This window comes from Gobio gobio (assembly GCF_949357685.1).
Source record: "Gobio gobio genome assembly, chromosome: 15".
NCBI lineage: Eukaryota > Metazoa > Chordata > Actinopteri > Cypriniformes > Gobionidae > Gobio > Gobio gobio.
Window position 1 is genome coordinate 20,299,856 of NC_137108.1, and position 22,121 is coordinate 20,321,976.

Here is a 22,121-nt window from a genome sequence, read left to right on the forward strand (position 1 = left end):
TTAGACGTAATTTCTATCATATTCTAGTCAATTTTATTAGTATTCAGAGTTTCAGCTCAACTTTCTTCATCATTCAAAGTGGTCACATCAAAAAAAGTGCCATAAACAAGTTACTCTGGCTGTAACTGTGCATACAAGAACAGCTTTGATTTTGTTTAAACATTTTGTTTTTGTTGCCATACCAAAACTGTGGTAACTTGGTATTAGTCACTACTGTCATAAAAGTAAAAAAGAAAATGCAGAATGCTTCTGAGCTTTTGACATGCTTTGAAGATATACATTTTGACAGTTTTAAGTATAGGCTTACATTTATTATGGTTTAACAATGATGTTTTGCTGCTTACAAATGTAAGTTTTGTTGATTTTGGGGTACTTGGACAAAGTACTGGTTCACTGCATGACTGAAAAGGAATTGCAGGAAGTGGTTAGCCGGTGGTTAGCGGGTGAGGGAGGGGCTCCCATCAGACTGTCAAATCCAAACATTGGTCTGTCAGAATTACAGCAGCGTTGTCAAACTAACTACAGGTTAGCCAGCCCAGGACTATGGATGTTAGTATTAGTAGTTAATAGCCGAATACAAACATTTCTTGAGAGCAAAATGAGCGTTTGGGTGAGTGGTAGTTGAGCTTTAGAAAGTTAGACAAAACTTAGCTAATGTTAGATTGACAGACAGCTTGTCATTTTAGCTTAGCAATGGCAGGAATGTGTTTATTCCGCTCTCTTGAGTCATCCACTGGGCTTAAACTTTAACTACCAACACAGGTGAAAGCTTCAGATTTAAAGAACACTGCCGGGTATTTGTTTGGGCAGAAAGCTAACCTCCAACCCAAGGCAGATTAAGGTTAGCCTGCTAGCACCACCCGACTAACCACGAATTTCTGTGGGAATTATGAGCACCAGTAATGTTTATGCTAGTCGCAAACGGAGGAAACCTGCCCAGAAAAGGTAATAAATCATTGTTTATTTTTTTATTTTTTTTACTAAGGATGCTTAGTTAAACCTTTATACTCAGCTTGTAGTACTCTCAGCCTGTTTAATATCTACACCTAACTTTATAAAGCAGACAACTAACTATCATTGCATAGTTAATATTTTTTTTTTAAATAGTCATTTATTCAATTTGACTAAACTTTGTCAGTGGAATGACGTTATCGCTGCACTCTCTCCAAAATCTAACGTTAGTCAGGCTGTATGCAAAAGTTTGGACGTCGTTACGTTAACGCGTTCGACAGTCTTTTGTTGGTGCGTTTTCGTTTCAAACTCGTTTATGAACAATTCTTGGGTGTCACGTGACAATTAGGACTCAGGTCCAGGAGGTGAACTAACAATTTGTGCTTTCCATAATTTATATTTGGCTGCATTATAATGATTTACTAAATTCCAAAATTTTGACTCCAAAAAAAGATTTGTTCTTTGGGCTGAACGAAAAGTTCAAGTAGAATAGGGCACTTTATACAGTTGCATAGTATGCATGCATGCATATTTTTTCATCAAATCAGGTCAGGTCATCAAGTCAGGGAATTTAGGTGTAGAGGTGTTTAAAATGTGGTACATTTTTAAATGTTGGATAAAACCCTGATTTTGTGATAGAATTACTTCTAACAAACAACCAAACCTATTCCATGTTGTGGAATTAAAGGATTAGTTCACTCATAAAATGAAATTTCTGTCATTAATTACTCCCCACCTCATGTCGTTCCAAACCCGTAAGACCTTTGTTCATCTTTGGAACACAAATTAAGATATTGTTTGATTAAATCAAATCCAAGAGCTCTCTGACCCCTCCATAGACAGCAATTTAATTAGGCTACCAACTTCAAGGCCCAGAAAGGTAGGAAAGACATTGTTAAAATAGTCCATGTGACTCCAGTGGTTCAACCTTAATTTTATGAAGCGACGAGAAAACTTTTTGTGCGCAAAAAACAAACAAAAGTAACTTTTTTCAACAATCTCTTCTCGTCTGTGTCAGTCTCCTACGTTGTTGAGGTAGTGTAAACAGTGCAGTACTTCCGAGTTCTACGTCAGAACGGCGGCTCACTGTTGGCTAGCTCCTGCGTCAGCGTCACATGCATGCGTCATGGTGCTCACGTGAACATTGTCGGCCAATGGTAAGCCGGCGTGTTAACGTAGCGATTTGAAAGAGATACACTGTATTTACTAAGTGAACAGCATAGAGAGACTGACACAGACGAGAAGAGATTGTTGAATAAAGTCGTTATTTTGGGGGTTTTTACGCACAAAAAGTATTCTCGTCGCTTCATAAAAGGAAGCGTGAACCACTGTAGGCACATGGACTATTTTAACAATCTCTTTCATAACTTTCTGGACCTTGAAAGTGCAAGTGGTAATTAAATAGCTGTCTATGGAGGGGTCAGAGAGCTCTTGGATTTCATCAAAAATATCTTCATTTGTGTTCCGAAGATGAATGAAGGTCTTATGGTTTTGGAACAACATGAGAGTAAGTAATTAATGACAGAATTTTAATTTTTGGGTGAACTAACGCATTATCAACAAATATTATTTTCAACAAATGGACATTGAATATAGGTTTTCAACTTTATTTTCTATTCATATTTTACCAGGTTTCTGCATTTCTCTTACCAAAATGTGGGCCATGTCTAAATACAGTCTAAAATGTTGTGACTGATTATGTCTAAAAGAGCAAACTCTACAAAATATGAAATTATGTCTGGCTATCTTTTCATATACTAATCTGAAAGTTACAGTAAAGCTGGATGTTTTCTCTTATTTTAGTGAGAAGCAGTCGCCTCTTGAATGTGTCAAATCGAATCCATCCAAACGACACCGGGACCGGCTGAATGGAGAGTTAGACAGGTTGGCCAGCCAACTTCCCTTCCCACAAGAGGTCATATCCAAGCTGGACAAACTCACCATACTGAGGCTAAGTGTGAGCTACCTGCGGGCCAAAAGTCACTTCAATGGTAATACATGATGAACGGAAGCTGCAGTTGTATTATGTATATATTGTTGTACAATTTCCGACTGTGTTTACATTTATGGATGCAATAGTTCCGTGGGACCAATGTCCTACAGTGTTTATCTCCAAATTCTCCAAAAATACCTGCCTGGAAGATTCAAGCAATCCTGAATACCTTGATTGCCTTGGTTCAGGTGTGTTTAATTGGGGTTAGAGCCAAATTCTGCAGGACAGTGGCCCTCCAGGAATAGTGCAATAGTCCAAATTTGAAAGACTATAGTTTATTATTTTGATGTAGTTTCTATAGATAGTTTAGTATATTCACAGTTTAGTATTTTGTAGACTGCATCCAAATGCAACACTTTTTCTTATTTGTGAATGATTAAAATAAATAAGGGTGCTTTCATACTGGCAGTTTAGTTAAAAACAGGGCCCGGTTCACATGAAAAACTGGTAATCTGAAAGCTGTCATGTGGACCCGCGAGTGCACAGGAGATCTAGGAGATCATCTGAGTTTGGTTACACCTGGACTGTGGCTCGATTTGCGTGAATGTGAAAGCAACTCAGACTTGTGTGCTTGTTCAGGAAGTCAAGTGACCTGCGTATGCGTTTTATCCAATGACAACTTCATCAACAAAACACATTTCGTGGGTGACTTTTTGATGACTGACCTGGATATGAGCAAGAGTGAGTGTGCAGTGTAATTGTGCAATCAGAATGGCAAATGAATGATTCCCATTCAGCTTCTTTTCAAAAGACTCAGTTTGCAAGCCTTCATGTGAAGCACATACCATAAATACAAGTGTCGTTCACATTGCTGCGCATAATAGCACCAAATTCGGACCCACTTTATATTAGGTGACCTTAACTACTATGTACTAACATTTTAATTAATAATTTGATACAATGCACTTATTGTGTACATACATGTTTTTACATTGTACTTACATTTAAAAAAAATACCTGCATGTAATTACTGTCTGTAGTTACATTTGTAATTACACAGTTGACACTTCCCTTACACCTAACCCTACCCTTAAACTTACCCATACCACCACACCTGTCCCTAACCCTACCCGTATCCCACCTCAATATCAGCAAAGGTGTTTTGCAATACAATTTGAACACAGTAAGTACATTGTAATTATTTTTTGATGTAAGTACATAGTAGTTAAGGCCACCTAATATAAAGTGGGGCCCCAAATTCATTAAAAACCATAAACCACAATATATTAACCCTCGTTCTGTTTTCTATAATGCACTGTGCACCTTTGTGATTAACGCAAATGCACCAGAGTTTGAGTGTGAAACCAGACCAATGCTGTGGGGGGGCACCTGAAACAATTGGACTAGGACCGCAGCAAACAGTGCCCAGTGTGAAAATCACAGATCATTTTAAGTGGTTAGACCAGTTAAACCAGCCCCAAACTAAAAAAAAAACCTTCAATATTTATATGTTTGTTTCCTCCTATGAGGGTCTTCCACATCTCAAGGCTAATTGCAGTATAGAGGGAAAGTAGGAAGAATGCTTTCAAACATCAGGATGCCATTGGGGTGTGCGAGATCCTGCGGAAAGTAAAATATAAATTTGTAATCATATGCATTCCCTTGCTGCGGAAGTCTGGTGACAACGGCAACAATAGCATTTTCAGAACATGCAGTTGTTTTGACAAGTACATTCTCTTAATGATCACCCAAAGCTGGTTGTTTCCGTAGTACCCGAATATGTTGTGGCAAACATTAACCTAAGTTTACCTGGCATTAGGCAAGAGGCTTTTGCCCTCAGCATTAAGATATGGAACTAGGACGCAGTGCATGGAGTTCCTGCTTTTGTTTGTGATAGATTGAGCGCTTATCACAGGACATCCCAGCAGTTTTATCTCAGGATGACCCATATTTGGATAATACAAGGAATATGCAAAATAAATATGCTTTGTAATGTTAAAATAATGGTCTGGAGGTTCTTTGGGACAGATACTTTTTTTCTTGCAGCTGTCCAAAAGTTTTAATTTGTTTATGAATCACAAAATTCAAGGCACAGATTGCGCAATGTTGGGAGTGCATAGAGTTACAGTATATAATGCATGCAGGGCTCAACAATGAACCAATGTCCCGGGAATTGCAAAAATAGCTTACTTTGGTTTTGAAAGCTTCAAACAAATCAGTAATGTTTTGCACCATATGCCATTGTGTGAATGAAGTGTGTAAATGAATTCGTAGCTTTTAGTTACATTATATTTGTCAAATTTCCAGCTATTACTGCAAATCAAAATCTTTATATACAGTGCATCCGGAAAGTATTCACAGTGCTTCACTTTTTCCACATTTTGTTATGTCACAGATGAAATTCCTTATTTTCCTCAACAATTCTACAAACAATACACCATAATGACAACGTGAAAGAAGTTTGTTTAAAATCTTTGCAGATGTATTAAAATGAAAAAGCATTCACAATCATAAGCATTCAAAGCCTTTGCCATGCCACTCAAAATTGAACTCAGTTTCCACTGATCATCCTTGAGATGTTTCTACAACTTGATTGGAGTCCACCTGTGGTAAATTCAGTTGATTGGACATGATTTTGAAAGGCACACACCTGTCTATAAAAGGTCCCACAGTTAACTGTGCATGTCCGAGCACAAACCAAGCCATGGATTCCAAGGAATTTCCCGTAGACCTCCAAGACAGGATTGTATCGAGGCACAGATCTTGGGAAGGGTACAGAACAATTTCTGCAGCATTGAAGGTCCCGATGAGCACAGTGGCCTCCATCATCTGTAAATGGAAGAAGTTTGGAACCACCAGGACTCTTCCTAGAGCTGGCCGCCTGGCCAAACTGAGCAATCGGGGTAGAAGGGCCTTAGTCAGGGAGGTGAGCAAGAGCCCAATGGTCACTCTGACAGAGCTCCAGAATTTCTCTGTGGAGAGAGGAGAACCTTCCAGAAGAACAACCATCTCTGCGGCACTCCACCAATCAGGCCTGTATGGTAGAGTGGCCAGATGGAAGCCACTCCTCAGTAAAAGACACATGACAGCCCTCCTGGAGTTTGCCAAAAAGCACCTGAACGACTCTCAGGCCACGAGAAACACAATTCTCTGGTCTGATGAAACAAAGATTGAACTCTTTTGCCTGAATGGAAACCTGGAGGAAACCAGGCACCGCTCATCACCTGGCCAATACCATCCCTACAGTGAAGCATGGTGGTGGCAGCATCATGCTGTGGGGATGTTTTTCAGCAGCAGGAACTGGGAAAGATGTCAGGATCTAGTCAGGATCGAGGGAAAGATGAATGCAGCAATGTACAGAGACATCCTTGATGAAAACCTGCTCCAGATCGCTCTGGACCTCAGACTAAGGAAAAGGTTCATCTTCCAACAGGACAATGACCCCAAACACACAGCCAGGATAACAAAGAAGTGGCTACAGGACAACTCTGTGAATGTCCTTGAGTGGCCCAGCCAGAGCCCAGACTTGAACCCGATTGAACATCTCTAGAGAGATCTGAAAATGGCTGTGCACCGACGCTCCCCATCCAACCTGATGGAGCTTGAGAGGTCTTGCAAAGAAAAATGGGAGAAACTGCCCAAAAATAGGTGTGCCAAGCTTGTAGCATCATCCTCAAAAATACTTGAGGCAGTAATTGGTGCCAAAGGTGCTTCAACAAAGTATTGGGCAAAGGCTGTGAATACTTATGTACATGTGATTTTTTTTTTCTTTTCATTTTTCAGTGAAGTGCTGTGAATACTTTCCGGATGCACTGTAGTATTATTAATAATACTTTTTACGAAGTAAATGTTAAATGAATATATTAATTTCAAAAGTTTGAGGTCGCTAAGAAAATGTTTTAATGTTTTTGAAAGAAATCTCTTCTGCTTACTGCATTTATATGATTGAAAATACAGTATAAACAGTGATATTGAGAAATTCCAATTTAAAATAAACATTTAATGTAATTTAATTTTTTTGAAAACCATGATACATTTTTTTTCAGGATGAATAGAAATAGAAATATATATATTTTTATTTAAAATAGAAATATTTTGTAATAATATATAGTATCATTACACAGTATATATAGAATCATATCATGTCAGTTTTGCTCAATAAAAGTATTAGTTTCATAAAAATAAAAATCTTACCTGACCCCAAACTTTTAAATGGTAGTATATATACTGCATACTTAAATATTATTGGACTAATATAAAACATTTAGCAGTGAAAATGTAAAATCTTGGCAGGGCCAAGTGCTTGCACACAAATCTGAACTACTGCCCTGATCAAACATATATTTCAAGTGTTAATAATTAACCCGTTTAACGACATCCGGGAATAGACTTTTATAGAGTTTAATATCACAGTTTATGTAGTGTAAGCATGTGTTTCAGACAAGCCTTTCACACTCTCAAGTGTGCATCTTTTTCTAGATTTATAAAGGCAACAGTCCAAGTTTTGTTAAGCAGAACCTGTCATGTGAAAAAAAAATACCCAGAGCCGTTTTCCATGGAAGTTACTCAATCATTATTAAGGGAAATGGTCAGCCTGAAAAAAAGTGTAAAAGGATATGAATAGTAGCTGACATTCACACCAGATTTCCTTATGTTATTCCCATTTTCTGACCAGTTCAGAGGTGTGGTCAGGTGGTCAGCATTGAAGGGATTCCATGAGAAACAGGCTAAACAGGAGCGATGATTGTTGCGTGTGTTTTTGTGTGTAATTGCTCCAACTGTCTGGAGGCCATTGCTGGGGAGGGTCTGGGTTTGCGTGAGTAATTGAAACGGACTCGTTGACTTTTTGACTTAGGTGAAAAGAGTTGCGAAATGTTTGATAGTCATTGGCTCCAGCAAGCATACTTTGACCCGAGTTGCTGTGTAGCATCAAAGACCCTGCCAAGGTTTGATGTGAACCAGTGTGTGTGAGGGGATCTTTAGGGCCAGACATTGACAGACATTGCATGAGAAGAGTGCAGGAACACCAGTTGAGATATGATCTCAATCCTTTGCTGGCACACACTTCCAAATCCAGGGGTTTGTTGACACAGTGACTAATACTCATTTTCATCCAGTAATGGCATCTAGTAAGAGAAGACTGTGAAAAGATCATTGTTCTCAATAGAAATGAGTTAGTCTGGCAGAGTCAAGAGTGTTTTTTGTATTGTGTAGTTCTGTACAGTATAACATCTTGACTAATTTATTAGTTAAAACAATTAATTAGTTAATTACATTACTGGGTCAGTGCCATAATGCATAAAAAAAAAAAAAAAAAAAATGCAATGGATTTATACAGGAATGAATATATATATAAATAAATTAATTTTAATAAAGAAATTAAAAACATGCTCATCATAGAATAGCTGTATTGAAGCTCCTGTATAAATCAATTGCATTTTAAACATGTTTTTTAATAAATAAATAAAAAGTTTTATTATTTGAAAAAGTTTTTCAAAATCATATGAAACCATTATGAATACAAAGAGAACATTACATGCCTTTTAAACTAGATTTTTTAAAATATTTGTTCTTTTCTTTAACATGGACACTCTTATTTGTTATTGACCCAATGTCTGTTTATAAAGATACCTCTCATTGCCCTTGCATGCCATAAACCACTCAGTGAGCAAACATTTATTGTGATGTGTGTCAAGCACAAGTATTTTTCAACCATGACTTTGTATTATTATCCACTGGGCATTATAATTTGCTTTCACTTTTTGGTTGTTCAGATGTCAGCAACTCCATGATTTAAGTTGCCATTGTTATACATTATTTCATGTTCCCCTCTCACTATCATTATATTAATGCAGGAAATTCTTTCTAATGCAGGAGGTTGTGCTGTTGTTTGATTATGTCTGATCAAGAGCCCTCACATGACATTACATATTGTTAAAGGTTACCCATAATTTTCTCATCATGTCTTTGTTGAAGAATGGGTATTATCTGTTTTATCTATTGTGCAGAGCTTCTTCCTTTTAATGCTTGTTTGCTGTTGCAGTGACCCTGAACTCAAAGAACTCCAGCCAACTATCAAACGACACTAAACCACACATTCAGGAGCTTCCAGAGGGAGAATGTTTGCTACAGGTGAGCTCAAATGTGTGCTGTGAAACATTAATATTTTAATTTAACCACATAGACAAAAACTAAATAAAATTGCTTTATATTAGCAGAATAACTTAATCTACCTACGCTTTATCTTTTTATAGGTTATAAATGGCTTCGTGTTGGTGGTCACGTCCAGTGGCACAATATTCTATGCTTCCTCCACCATTGAGGACTACTTGGGGTTCCATCAGGTTCGTACTGGTTTGCATATGTATTGTGGGGGTGGAAGAAACTGCAGCCCAAAGGGTTTATTTGTAGGGGCTGAATTGGTCCCAAATGATCTGGATTGGCTTTCTAACACCTTCTGTTCAAAAACGAATAGGGCTGGGTTAAAAATATTTCTCAATTTTAATCGGTTCTCATTTTGATCAACTGATATTGAAACTTAAATCCCAGAAATCAATCTTTTAGTCTATGCTGTCTTCAGTTGATTCTAGAACAAAACTTCACTAAACATTATTTGTAGCACACCTTCCATCCAATAAATCGCAATACGCCTTTGATATGAAACAAAGTCTCAGCATTCAAATTCTGTCAATTTTATAATAAAATTCAAACAATAAATACCATTTTGAATTGAACCAAATTATGAAAATTGTGTCAATGCCCAGCCCTAAAAAAGATTTTTTTTTTTTTTTTTTGTCAATTTGCTTGTCAGTCCAGTCTATCCTAATTTCTCCAATCCAGGTTTTGTTTGACCCAGTGCACACATCTCTTCTACATTTAGTGAATCTACTCACTCAAAAGCATCCAAGGCTCATTACAATAAGCATTATGGACCTGATTTTATCACAGTTTCACCCAGTTAAAGTGTCAGTTGTTGTTGTGAAACACTACTGGAAAGAGATCTTGATTTATGTCACCAGTCTTTTTAAATTCCTCATAGCAGCTTTCTAATTTATTGTGTGTGAAATTCCAGCTTCTTCCCACAAACATTATTCTAGAAGCACTTCCTCACCATAATCAGAAGTCAATCTGTAAACAAATACCAACCTGAATTGGATTGTTTTGCCTGACAAAGGAGTCTGTGAACAGATTTAGATAAAAAGTATTTTTCCGCAGTCTGATTCAGATTTCTTCATTAAATTTGCTACCAGCTCTAATGAGCATCTGTGAAACTACTTGCAGTAAAACAGATGTGTTTTGTTTGCAGTCGGATCTCATCCATCAGAGTGTTTACGAGCTCATTCACACTGATGACCGGGCTGAGTTTCAGAAGCAGCTCCACTGGGCGCTCAACCCCAGCTGCACTCTAGACGCCGGACAGCTAGTGCAAGGTAGAAAATAACTCTCCAGACAGACCATGAGCAGACCTGAGCATTTGGACAACTGAAACATTCTGTCCTCATTCCATCAACACAACGAGTCAATGAAGATGGATCGCATTTGTCTGCAAACAAAGCTTGACAAAGTTCCTTTGTGAGAGACAAAACATCCTAGTTTACAAAGAAATAAACCCACAAATAACATTTCTATTATCTTCTTCACAATGGCTCATGGTTCAGATTGCTAACAGTTTGTTAAGGTATCCAAATGTTTTTTTTCTTAGAATAACAAAGAAGTTTGTAATGGACCAAGTTTTTAACCAACAGCTCACTTGATTTCATACAATCTTAATATTAGATGATGCTTTTCAGTTAAATATGCTCTTCTGAGTTTTCAGGTTCATATGTCCAACTGGCTCTTATAGCTGGTGTTCAAAGGCTGAGCCAGTTTGCTCTGGTTTCAGATTGTGCTTTTTATTCTCAACCAAGCTGGATCAGTTTTCATTAGATCTAACGCTGGGCAATTTGGAAGGCCTGTCACTGTTATACACATGACAGCTGTGCCAGACAGCACGTACACACATGTCTGGTTCACTATCTTTGTGGGGACTCTCCATAGACGTAATGGTTTTATACTGTACAAACTGTATATTCTATCCCCTTGCGCTAACCCTACCTCTAGACCTACACATCACACTAAACTTTCCGCATTTTTATATTTTCAGAAAAACCCATTCTGTGCGATTTATAAGCTTGTTTCCTCATGTGGACCTCAAATTAGGTCCCCACAAGTCAGTGCGCATTCAGGTTGAACGTTGAAGTCCCCCCCGGGATAGAAAAACATGAACACACAAACACACACACGCACACAACAGCACATCCAGCCGTCGGTAAGGACACTACCTACAATGAGTTATATAAATGCTTACACTGCAGGGGCAAAAATTCTGGCACCAATGCATTATTGTCCAGTTCTATGTTATATAATCTTAGAGAGCTTTGTATTTAATTATGCTTTTCTCTATATTGATGTTTAAATGCACTTGCTTTGCTTTTGTCAAGCTTCCCCTGATTCACCACTGCCTCAGACGTACTGCAGTCCAGAGCAGTTACCACCGGAGAACTCCACCTTTATGGAGCGAAATTTTGTTTGCCGGTTAAGATGTCTCTTGGACAACTCATCTGGCTTTCTTGTAAGTTGAAATGATCATAAATAAAAATCTAAAAAGCTTTTTGGTCATACTTTATATTGAGGGTCTTTAACTACTATCTATTTACATTGAAAATAGTTAGGTACAATGTACTTATTGTGTTCATGTTGAATTGCAAAGCACTTTTGCTGCTATTGAGGTGGGATATGGGTAAGGCTAGAGAAAGGTTTAGTAATATGGGTGGGTTTAAGTGTGGGTTTAGGTGTAGGGGAAGGGGCATGTATGTACACAATAAGTGCATTGTATTAACTGATTAATTCAAATGTTAGTACATGGCAGTTAAAGACACTTAAAGACCATTAAAGGCACTTATTTGTTAAATGTTTTATTGTAAGAGATTTTACTGAAAAAAATTCTTCAACTAATACCTAAGAATATCAATATACTATATATTTTTTAATACTATTTTTTATTTATTTTTATTTTACATAATGTTTCTTAAAGGGTTAGTTCCCCCAAAAATGAAAATTATCCCATAATTGACTCACCCTAGGTGTATATGACATTCTTCTTTCAGACGAATACAATCAGAGTTATATTAAAAAATGTCCTTGCTCTTCCAAGCATTATAATGGCAGTATATGGCAGCCCAAAATTTGAAGCCCACAAAAGTGCATCCATCCATTATAAAAGTAATTAATACGGCTCCGGGGGGTTAATAAAGGCCTTCTGATGTGAATCAACGGGATTTTGTTAAAACGTTATAAAGTAAAATATCTAGCTTCCGTCAGACCGCCTTCCGTATTCAACTTACAAAGAAATGGTAGCGCCTCTCTCAGTTCAAAACGCTTGTGTCCTAGTTAGAGTTTAGATTCTCTGTCTGAGCCCGAGTCCGAGCCTGGGCCGATATTTCCTGGCACTATCCTCGGGCCGGGCCCTTGGTTAAGCATTTGTGTTTTTTAAATCATTACTTTATTAGCCTAATTGGGTTATTGCTTAACTAGCCTATTTCTTTTTGTTTTGAATTTTAAAGGTTTCGTTTAAAAGTGGACATTTCATGCTTTCTATACACATATTTATCATGTCTGTGAGTCAAGTAGCCTGCTGATTTTCGGTTTATTTATGAGGCACACTCCAGTTCATGTGCAATGAAAGTGATCGCTCCCACACTTTCATGTCACGATTATAGTCTGCTATAGTCTATTTGCTTCTTATTTATTAAATCCAGGCAATTGGCTGACAAACCTTAATTAAAATTAATATACAATTTATACAAAACGAAATGCACTTTAAAGAAAAACTTTCTACAAAACTTAATATTAAACAAAATATAACCACCAAAATAATTTCTGACCCACTCGCATCTTTGCACTTTTCATAATCAGATACAATTTAAAAATAACATTATACTATTTAAACATAAATATGAAACAAAATACATTGTTTAATGGCTACAACAAGTACAGTAGGCTGCTACAGTACAGATAAATGTCATGTCTGAGTGGGATTTGAGTGAACATCATTTTACCGGTGAGGGTTCATGAGTGGAGCGCTGGCATAGAGCGGATTATTGAGCTGAGCATCACACCGGTCCGCTTCGCTCATTACAGGCTTGTTCTCATCAGAACGCACACGTATTAAAAAATGGTCGGGGTTTAAATCGGGCTTGTGCTCATAATTACAGTTAATGTGTCGGGTCGGGTTCGGACGCAACGTGCACGGGCTCGGTAGGGTCGACTTGATTTTTTGAGCCCATTCTAAGCTCTAGTCCTAGTCATACATCGCGGCAGTTACGCTTTTTCCGTAAGTTGAATACGGAAGGCGGTCCGCCGGAAACTAGATATTGTTAAATTTGGATATTTTTCTTACAAAAACCCATCGATTTGCTTCAGAAGACCTTTATTAACCTCCTGGAGCCGTATGGATTACTTTTATAATGGATGGATAGGCCTACACTTTTTTGGGCTTCAAATTTTGGGCTGCCACTATAATGCTTGGAAGAGCTAGGACATTTTTTAATATAACACACCTAGGATGACTTGAGGGTGAGTAAATCATGGGGTAATTTTCCTTTTTGGGTGAACCCTTTAATTATTATAACCTTACTAAATTACCTGAATTCATAACCACTATATTAAAAATTATATTTTCCAAATTGTGGTTTACTTTCCATTAATAAACCATGCAACACAGATGTTAAAAAAGTCCAATCACAATTTAATAACTATATATAATAAAAAATAAACATTAAAATAACATTATTACTTATAGATAGACTTTGAGTGCTGAACATTCTGACAATGTGATGGGAGATTTTAAAATGGAAAAAAATAAATTAAATTAAAATAAAATAAATAGAAGATTTAATGTTGGATCCCTATAAATCTGTAAATACATAGCGCACACAAGGCTGACATTGGGAGTCTAGGAAGAGTCAGAGCTTTCCTGGCTGAAGGCTAAAAACTGTCTACAAACAAAGTTTGAATGCAGTCTATTCACTGAGCAGAAAAATGTGTAAAAGAAAAAGAATAAAATGAAGCATTAGGAATTGCAAAACAGTGCTGCTCACCAAGAAAACCCTGTAATTAAAGTATTTAGCTTGTTAATAACCCTGTTTTGTATAGGGCTGTTTTGAGCAGTGCTAATGATGATGTACTAATCCAGACCGAGGGGTAAAAATATTGTGCCTCTACTTTCAGACTATTCCACACGTAACAAAAGATGCTTTGGTTTGCATTGTTTGAACTAACAATAAGATGCTGTATGGCAGTAAGACTATAATGACGCATCTGTTATAATGTTAAGATCATATTTGAGTCATTTTTTTGGGTCCATGACTTCCACACAGCTTGGAGTTATGACTCAGCCTATTGAGAAGTTTCTCAGTTAACTGCTTATTAACAGAAAACAGAAAGCCACTGTTGTCAGACTCTTCAAATAGCATTAAAGTCAACATGAAATAATAATTCACCTGATCTATTTTCTGAATGCGTTATTATGAACAATTTATCCATGCATTAATAATACGGATGTACAGTACATCGGATGTACATCACAATATGGAAGAAAATGTGCGCCCAATTTACTAATTTGTTCCCTCGAATTATAAATCATGCGCACAATTTACTATTTAGTTCCCTTGATTTGCTCAATCGTGTGGACGATTTACTAATTTGTTCCCTCGATTTATAAATCGATTTAGCAAATCGAGGGAACAAATTAATAAATTGTGCGCACAATTTAGCCTACTAGTTTTTCCTGCAAGTCATGTGCGGGGCTCTATAGCTTTTGAATATGAAATGATTGTATTTTCTTGTAGCTCAAATGACAATTCTAAAAAAAAAAGCATTATCTCTCCATATTTGTTTCAAAGAGAGATTGGGGAAAATTAGCTGAATGCTGTGGAATGTATTTACAAATGGTCAAATGTGTTAAATAGATGGCTTGTACTTTTATAGGCCATGAACTTTCAGGGGCGTTTGAAGTTCCTGTATGGGCAGAATGAGAGGACAGCAGATGGGAAACCCATCCCTCCTCAGCTGGCCCTGTTTGCCCTGGTCAGCCCTCTGCAGCCGCCTTCCATACTGGAGATCCGCACCAAGAGCTTCATGTTTGAAACCAAGCATAAGCTGGATTTCACGCCCACTGCATGTGACACAAAGTAAGACATATATGCTCCTATCGTGTGTGAAAAAGCTCTGTGTTCACTTCAGTTTGTTTCAGTTGACTTGCAGTGGCAACTTTATGTCTTTTAGATTTGTTAAAGTGTTAAAAATTACTTAAGGTACCAATAGTTGGCTCTTAATTTGGTGCTCTTAGACCATCAGTACCTCTCACTTTCAAAGCCATGTGTTTTTTTGCCCGTCCACAGAGGGAAGATTGTTCTCGGCTACACAGAGGCAGAGCTGTGTTACCGCGGCTCAGGCTATCAGTTCATCCATGCAGCTGACATGCTGTACTGCGCCGAGAACCACATGCGGAGTAAGGCTCCCTTTTATCACAAATGGTTAAGAAAACACACTTACCTCACTCGCTCCCGCTGCTGGGTTTCAACATTGATGTGTCAGAGGGTGGAGATCTAACTGTTGTAGATGTTCAATTGCTCTTAAATTCATATGATGTGAGCTGTTTAATCCAAGTCTTCTGAAGAAACACAATCACTCTATGATGAACAGATTTAATGTAGGCTTTTATTCACATATAAGCATTGCTTAATGCACATACAGTACATAGAGCACATCAAATATGGCAAATGGAAGCTCAAATGTGTTTGCTTGACTCGCAATAAACTTTTTAAAGTGGGCTGCTATCAAAAGCATATACTTTTTTATTATTAATGGTAGCAACGTAGTTGCTGATTATTTAAATTAATTTAATAATTTCTCTCCCTGCAGTGATGAGGACGGGTGAAAGTGGGTTGACTGTTTTCAGACTGTTGACTAAACAGAACCTCTGGATTTGGGTACAGTCCAACGCTAGACTTGTCTACAAAAATGGGCAACCAGATTGCATCATTGCCTCTCAAAGAGTCATCACGTATGCCTTTATTTGTGTTTTTGTGAAGTTGTCTCTTTTTCATATTGAATATCCTGCATATGTTTTCGTTTGTTGTTTTATTAAGAAACAGTGTTGATGGTAAAAAGTAATCGCAGATCATTTCTATAATAATAATAAGTCAGTTTTAGGCTGTGGTTGCTAGCTATCTCAAAGTCAGCATGAAATTCAACCGTCTACGCGTACACCTTGGCAATAGAATCGCCATTGGCTAGTGCATTTTTTTGTTTAGTCGCCAGACTGATATACTTTATTATATTATATTATACTTATATATATTGTAGTTATTGTGTATATATATATATATATACAAATTCCACCAAATTGATCAATATCTTTGTAAAATGGCACAGCTTTTTAAATAGATAATAAATAAAATAGATAATAGTAATTATATTATATTATTAAAAGATAATAATAATAATAATAATACTAATTCTACTACTAATAACTAACAATATACAACGCTCTAAGGATGAGCTGTTGGGTTCATGAATATTAATCATGTTGACAGCATTCACTCAAACTGATTTGCTGAAATCAAAACAGGGACAGGAAAAGATGAGCGGCAGCCAATGAGATGCGCATTAGTTCCGCCCACTACCGGAAAAAACGCCATATCTTCTGCTTGTTCTTAAAAGCTGAATAATTCCAAATGAACTCTGTTATTTTGACAGGAAAATACACCAAAAAGTATTGTTAACATGTAGCGTGTCGATTTTGCGTGGTATGTGAGACCCTCTCTCTCTCTCATACAAAGAGAAACGCGTTCAGCAAAGCGACAGAGTTCTTCACACTAGAGTTTACGGTACGTCAGATGAGCTGATTTGAAATCGTATAGATCGTTTGACGAGAGCAAAACTCTCAAGCGCTCATTCAGAGTGTTCAGAGAGTAAACATATATTTATGCTTAACTTATTCTTAGCATCTAACACACACACTGGCGAGTAAAATCTGAGAATTTATTAGCCAATGGCTAATGATAGTTATTATTTAATCGCCCAGAGTGACGATTTACTCGCATTGCAAAATTCACCCTATTTATTATTTAATTATTGATCTTATTATGAACAATTCATCCATGCATGTTTAATTTTTTTAAATAAAAATTTCACCCCATAATTTCGAGTCGTGATGAAATTGAAGTAGCGACAGATCTGTTCTTCTATATTGTGACGTAGGCCTAAATTCGAGTGTAACGGATTATCAAAAAAAAAAAAAGATCCATAACATGCATTTAGAAAATAGAAACATTTTCAATCTGTAAAGGGGTAAAGAGAAGGAGGCAGGAACCGGCGAACTTTTAAAGACTTTAATCAAAAATAAACAAACTGAAAGTAAAACGCAGGCAGCCTCTCGCGGACGACTGCCGCGCACACACATAATAAAACGTAAATAAATCATAACATAAAATCCAGGCCTGGTCCTCTCTCGTCCTTCACTGTCTTCGCTCCTCCTTTTATGCGTCCGTGAGACATGAGATTGGTGCCGATTGCCACACAATCCATTGCTTACAATAGACTGCAAGCTTTCACCGGGATGTATTTTATTCTGGCTTCTAATTAACAGTCTACAGTCAGCAATAGCAAAGCGGCAAAACAGAAACCTAAACCCTACGCTTACTTTTGCTGTGTTGCAAGTAGTTTATTTCTTTCAGATCTAGTGTTAATATTGTTATTTGGTAGTAGTAGCATTTAATAATGTTTCTGTAGGTGTCTTGCTTGAGAATGAGTCATTCTGTCTTCTGTAGGGACGAGGAGGGTGAGGAGAACCTGAAAAAGCGTGCTGTGATGCTTCCCTTCAGCTTTACTACAGGAGAGGCAGTTCTCTATGACATGAACCTGCCCAGATCTTTGGGTAACACCACCGTTTCTGATCCCATTGCTCAAGACAACAATAACCAACTTCGAAGCATTGAAACAGTAAACCCTGACTCCCTTCTGGGCTCCATGCTAAAGCAGGACGAGTCAATATATGTGTGTTCTGCAGATGAGCGTTCCGTGTCGGTACAGGGCTTAGGGGATGAGGATCTTAGTGGGATCTTCTCCTCCAGTAACTGGCAAGAAAGTGTTCTTTCACTCTCTGAAAGCTCTGCGTTCAAACAAGAGCCAATCGTAGGCTCTGGAGGAGATGACAGCTGTGAGATACTGAACTTCATGGGGAGTTTAGGCATCAGCCCAGAAGATCTGAAGTTCCTACAACAAGACGAACGGTTCCTCAGGATTGACCTTGATGGTCAGAACGACGTGGCAGACCTCACAGATGGCATCTTGTCCTATGTGCAACAATCTCTCAGGACGAAGATAGACTATATAAGTGATGTCCAGGACAATGTGAAGGAGAAGTATCTCGTCGGGAACCCTACGCAGACCTTCTCACCTCCACAGCAATCTCCTGTATTAATCCCACAGGATTCATGTGATCCTCCCACATTACTACCTCAGGAAAAACAGATGACTTTTACAATAGAACATCCTGAACCAAAGACACAACCTCACTCTGAACTGCAGGCTAATGTAGATATCCAAAACAATCCTCAAGGACAGCAACACACAATATCTCAACCATTCAAGCTTTCACACATTACAATCCAAAACCCCCAGGTTCAGACCTCGAGTCAACAATCACAGTGCTCATACATTCAACCTCTCCATCAGCAGGTGTGTAAAACGCTCAAAAATTCTCAGGTTTGTGGGACCCTTACTGAAGTTCTAGCCAGTGACATGCAGCAGGTTCCTCCCCTCTTCCAGCCAGACCTCCAGCAGCCTGGATGCTTTTACCTGGAGACACCCCCTCTGGATCTGAAGCACCCTTACAGAAACCATCTAAGCACTGTGTCCATTAGCTACTCCCAGCAGCTCTCTTCACCTTATATCACTGCAGGTGACACAGACTTGAGCGAGTTCACTACTCAGGACATCGAGGAGCTGCTCAATGGCCTGGATGGTGATATGGAGAGGAAGAGGTACTCAGGACAGGATGAAGGAGTAGGTTTCAGACCTAGCCTGGATCAACAAACTTACTTAGCCCAGGTAATAACCAAATCGTTCATGTGTGGTTTACCTACTTTCACTCTTAAAAATAAAGGTGCTTAATTGGTATCTTTGGTTCCATGAGGAACATTTTACATCCATGGATCCTTTCAATTGCACAAATGGTTCTTTTATAATGGAAAAAGGGTTCTTTAAATGATTAAAAAGTACTTAAATTTTTGCATAAAACATTGCAGCATCACCTCTTTTCTCAAACGGGTTGATGAAGAATTTGGTCTCTCTAAACTCCTCCCATCCGAGAGCCTTCTCTGCTCTGATTGGTCAGATGGCCTAGGCGTGTGTCAGAAACGAATCATTACCATATCTGAAATTCACTGTGCTGCTCTGTATTGAATTATACGTTAAAGTAAAATATTCCATCACTGTAAATAATGATAACTGATTGTGAGTCTTTTTGAATGGTTCATTATAAAGACCAGCTCAAAAGTATAATTTGCTCGTATTTAGACTACACTGAACATAAGAGGCATTTGTCCATGAGACTACATTGGTCACACTGTGTGTTATTGTTTGCAGCCCATTTGATTCAAACCGTAAACTCTTCTGCTGTGGGCCTGTAAAATCGGTACTGAAAAAGATTGATCTTGGTATGTTAGAATTGATATTAAGATAAGTAATCATATTAAAATCATCTCTCTAATCAGTTTCAGAATGGAGGCCACACAAACTATGCAATGGAGAGTACGGCACATCTGGCACAACGTCCCGACCAGAGGCAGAACAAGAACAGACCCCATCCAAACCTGTCTTTTGGAGGATACTTGTGACCATGCATCATGAAAAAATAAAGCAAACAAACAAGGTGGGGCTTAGTTCCTACCTATCAGAGGTCTCCATGCTCTGAGCTGTGATGATCATTGGCTGTCTAGAGTTGGCCCATAACCCATAGTGCCTGGGTCAGAAAAGAGCACCAGTAGAATGCAGGATGAAGAAGAAGAAGAAGCAGAAATTGGGGTGAAGGAAAGGCTGAAAATGGACAAAGAAAGGCACAACTGTCTAGTGGCTCAGCATGACATCTGAGATGAATGAAGAACCAGCCCGTTTGGATCAGCTAGATATAAGAATCGTTCATCTGTGGCTTCCCTGTTATATGAACAGTGCTGTCACTGTGCTTTGATAAATGTCTCTTTAAATGTCTCTCATGAGATGTTGCAAATCTATTGGCCTGTCAAAAATGTGTCCCAAAGCAATATATATATATTGTGCAATGTGCACTAACTGTAAATAGCCTCCAGCAAATGCCAAACAAGCCTTGGTTTTTCCAAATATGTAATAACATTTATAAAGTAGGACAACATAGCTATCTAATTTGCAGTTCTTCACATGCTTGCTACTTGTTTCCTCTTTAAATTGAAGTCAAAAGACAAGTATTGTACAGTATATGATTTATTTGGGTGATTTACTTTGAAACATTGACTTCCTTTCAAGATTTTCAATTATGCAGAGAATTTCTTGACATTTTTTTGTTGATATTTTTCTTCTCTTCACTTTTTTGAATAATTGAATTCATTATGTAATGCCCTCTCTTCATAACTATTTTTTTAGAGAGAGATTTGAAGTGTTTTGTAATGTTCTGGGGCATTGGGTATTCAGGGTACCTGCATGGGTCTCCCTGGTCTGTCAATGTATAGTATTTAATCTTTTTTTTTTAAATCATTTATTCTTTGGGGAAAGCAGTTAAAGACAATCAGACATATGTAGCACTTATGAATAGATTAATTCAGCTCCTTGACTTCACAGGAGACACTGACTAAACTGTAAATCATTTTTCTGCAGGAATGTTGTATCAATAAAGCACTATTGTTAAATGAGCAGGCAAGATAAAATGACAGATGACCAAACCAGTTTCTTAATGTTTCTGAAAAAATAGTAATAATAATAATAATAATAATGGGGAGTTCGATTTTTGAAAGAAGTCTATTATGTTCACGAAGGCTATGTTTATTTGATAAAAAATACAGTAAAAAACAGTAATATTGTAAAATATCATTACGGTTTAAAAGAACTGTTTGCTTTTTAAATATATTGGCAAATGGTGGCAAAGCTGAATTTTCAGCGTCATTATTACTCTAATATGCTGATTTGGTGCTCAAAAAACATTTCTTGTTATTTTCAGTTGAAACCTGTTGTGCTGCTTAACATTTTTGTGGAAACCCTAATACATTTGTAAAAGATTCTTTGATGAATCGAAAGCTCAAAACAGCATTCATCTGATACAGAAATCTTTCACATAAATGTATTTACTGTCATGTTTGAATGCATGCATCCTTGCTGAATAAAAGTCAAAATTTCTTTAAAAAAAAAAACCTTACTGAAGTTTTTTTCAACTGTTTCGTTCACATAAGACATAACTGTGTTTACGAGGATATTTTGAAATATTTTCGTGTGTATTTTTCTGTTCAAGTGCAAAAAGACGCGGAAGACAACTCGGTGTCACACACTATTCAGTATGAGGGGCGGCTTTCTGTGCGCACGTTTTGGATGTGTGTGCAGCACAGAAAACTGTGTGCGAGTCTTCTTTCGTTTCAATGGCTCAAAATCACACTACACTGCAGTGTAAATACCGGCCTTCGTAAAATATATATTTAGATATCTGTGGATCTGTTTTTCCTTAAGTTGTTGAGTCCTGCAGTTCTTTACGTTTGTTCAACAACGATACGCCTAAACATTATGACTTTGTGTTGGTCCTCCTTGTGCTGCCAAAACAGTGCCGACCCGCTGAGGTATGTACTCAACAAGACCCTGAAGGTGTCCTGTGGTATCTGGCTCTAAGACGTTAGCTTTAAAGGGTTAGTTCACCCAAAAATTTAAATTCTGTCATTAATTACTTACCCTCATGTCGTTCGACACCCGTAAGACCTCCGTTCATCTTCGGAACAGAAATGAAGATATTTCAGTTGAAATCTGATGGCTCTGAAAGGCCTCCATTGGCACAATGGCACTTTACACTCTCAAGACCCTTAAAAGGTACTAAAGATGTCGTTACAAAGTCCATCTCACTACAGTGGTTCTAAAATAACTATGAATCGGCGAGAATAGTTTTTGTGCACAAAAAAAACCT

At 37.7% G+C, this 22,121-nt stretch overlaps 2 protein-coding genes across 2 annotated transcripts in view; one reads left to right on the forward strand and one right to left on the reverse strand.

Moving 5' to 3' along the window:
• The window catches only part of gtf3c6 (general transcription factor IIIC, polypeptide 6, alpha), a 1,355,101-nt gene that overhangs the window by 1,297,162 nt on the left and 35,818 nt on the right, over nt 1–22,121 (reverse strand). The gene's annotated exons all lie outside the window — the stretch shown is intronic.
• ahr1a (aryl hydrocarbon receptor 1a) lies at nt 442–21,355 on the forward strand. The gene is made up of 11 exons (XM_079837849.1): nt 442–945; nt 2,755–2,942; nt 8,928–9,016; nt 9,139–9,228; nt 10,191–10,314; nt 11,365–11,495; nt 14,912–15,114; nt 15,325–15,434; nt 15,848–15,989; nt 17,758–19,039; nt 19,705–21,355. The coding sequence occupies exons 1-11, from the start codon at nt 890–892 to the stop codon at nt 19,825–19,827; spliced, it is 2,538 nt and encodes an 845-aa protein (XP_079693975.1). The 5' UTR covers nt 442–889; the 3' UTR covers nt 19,828–21,355.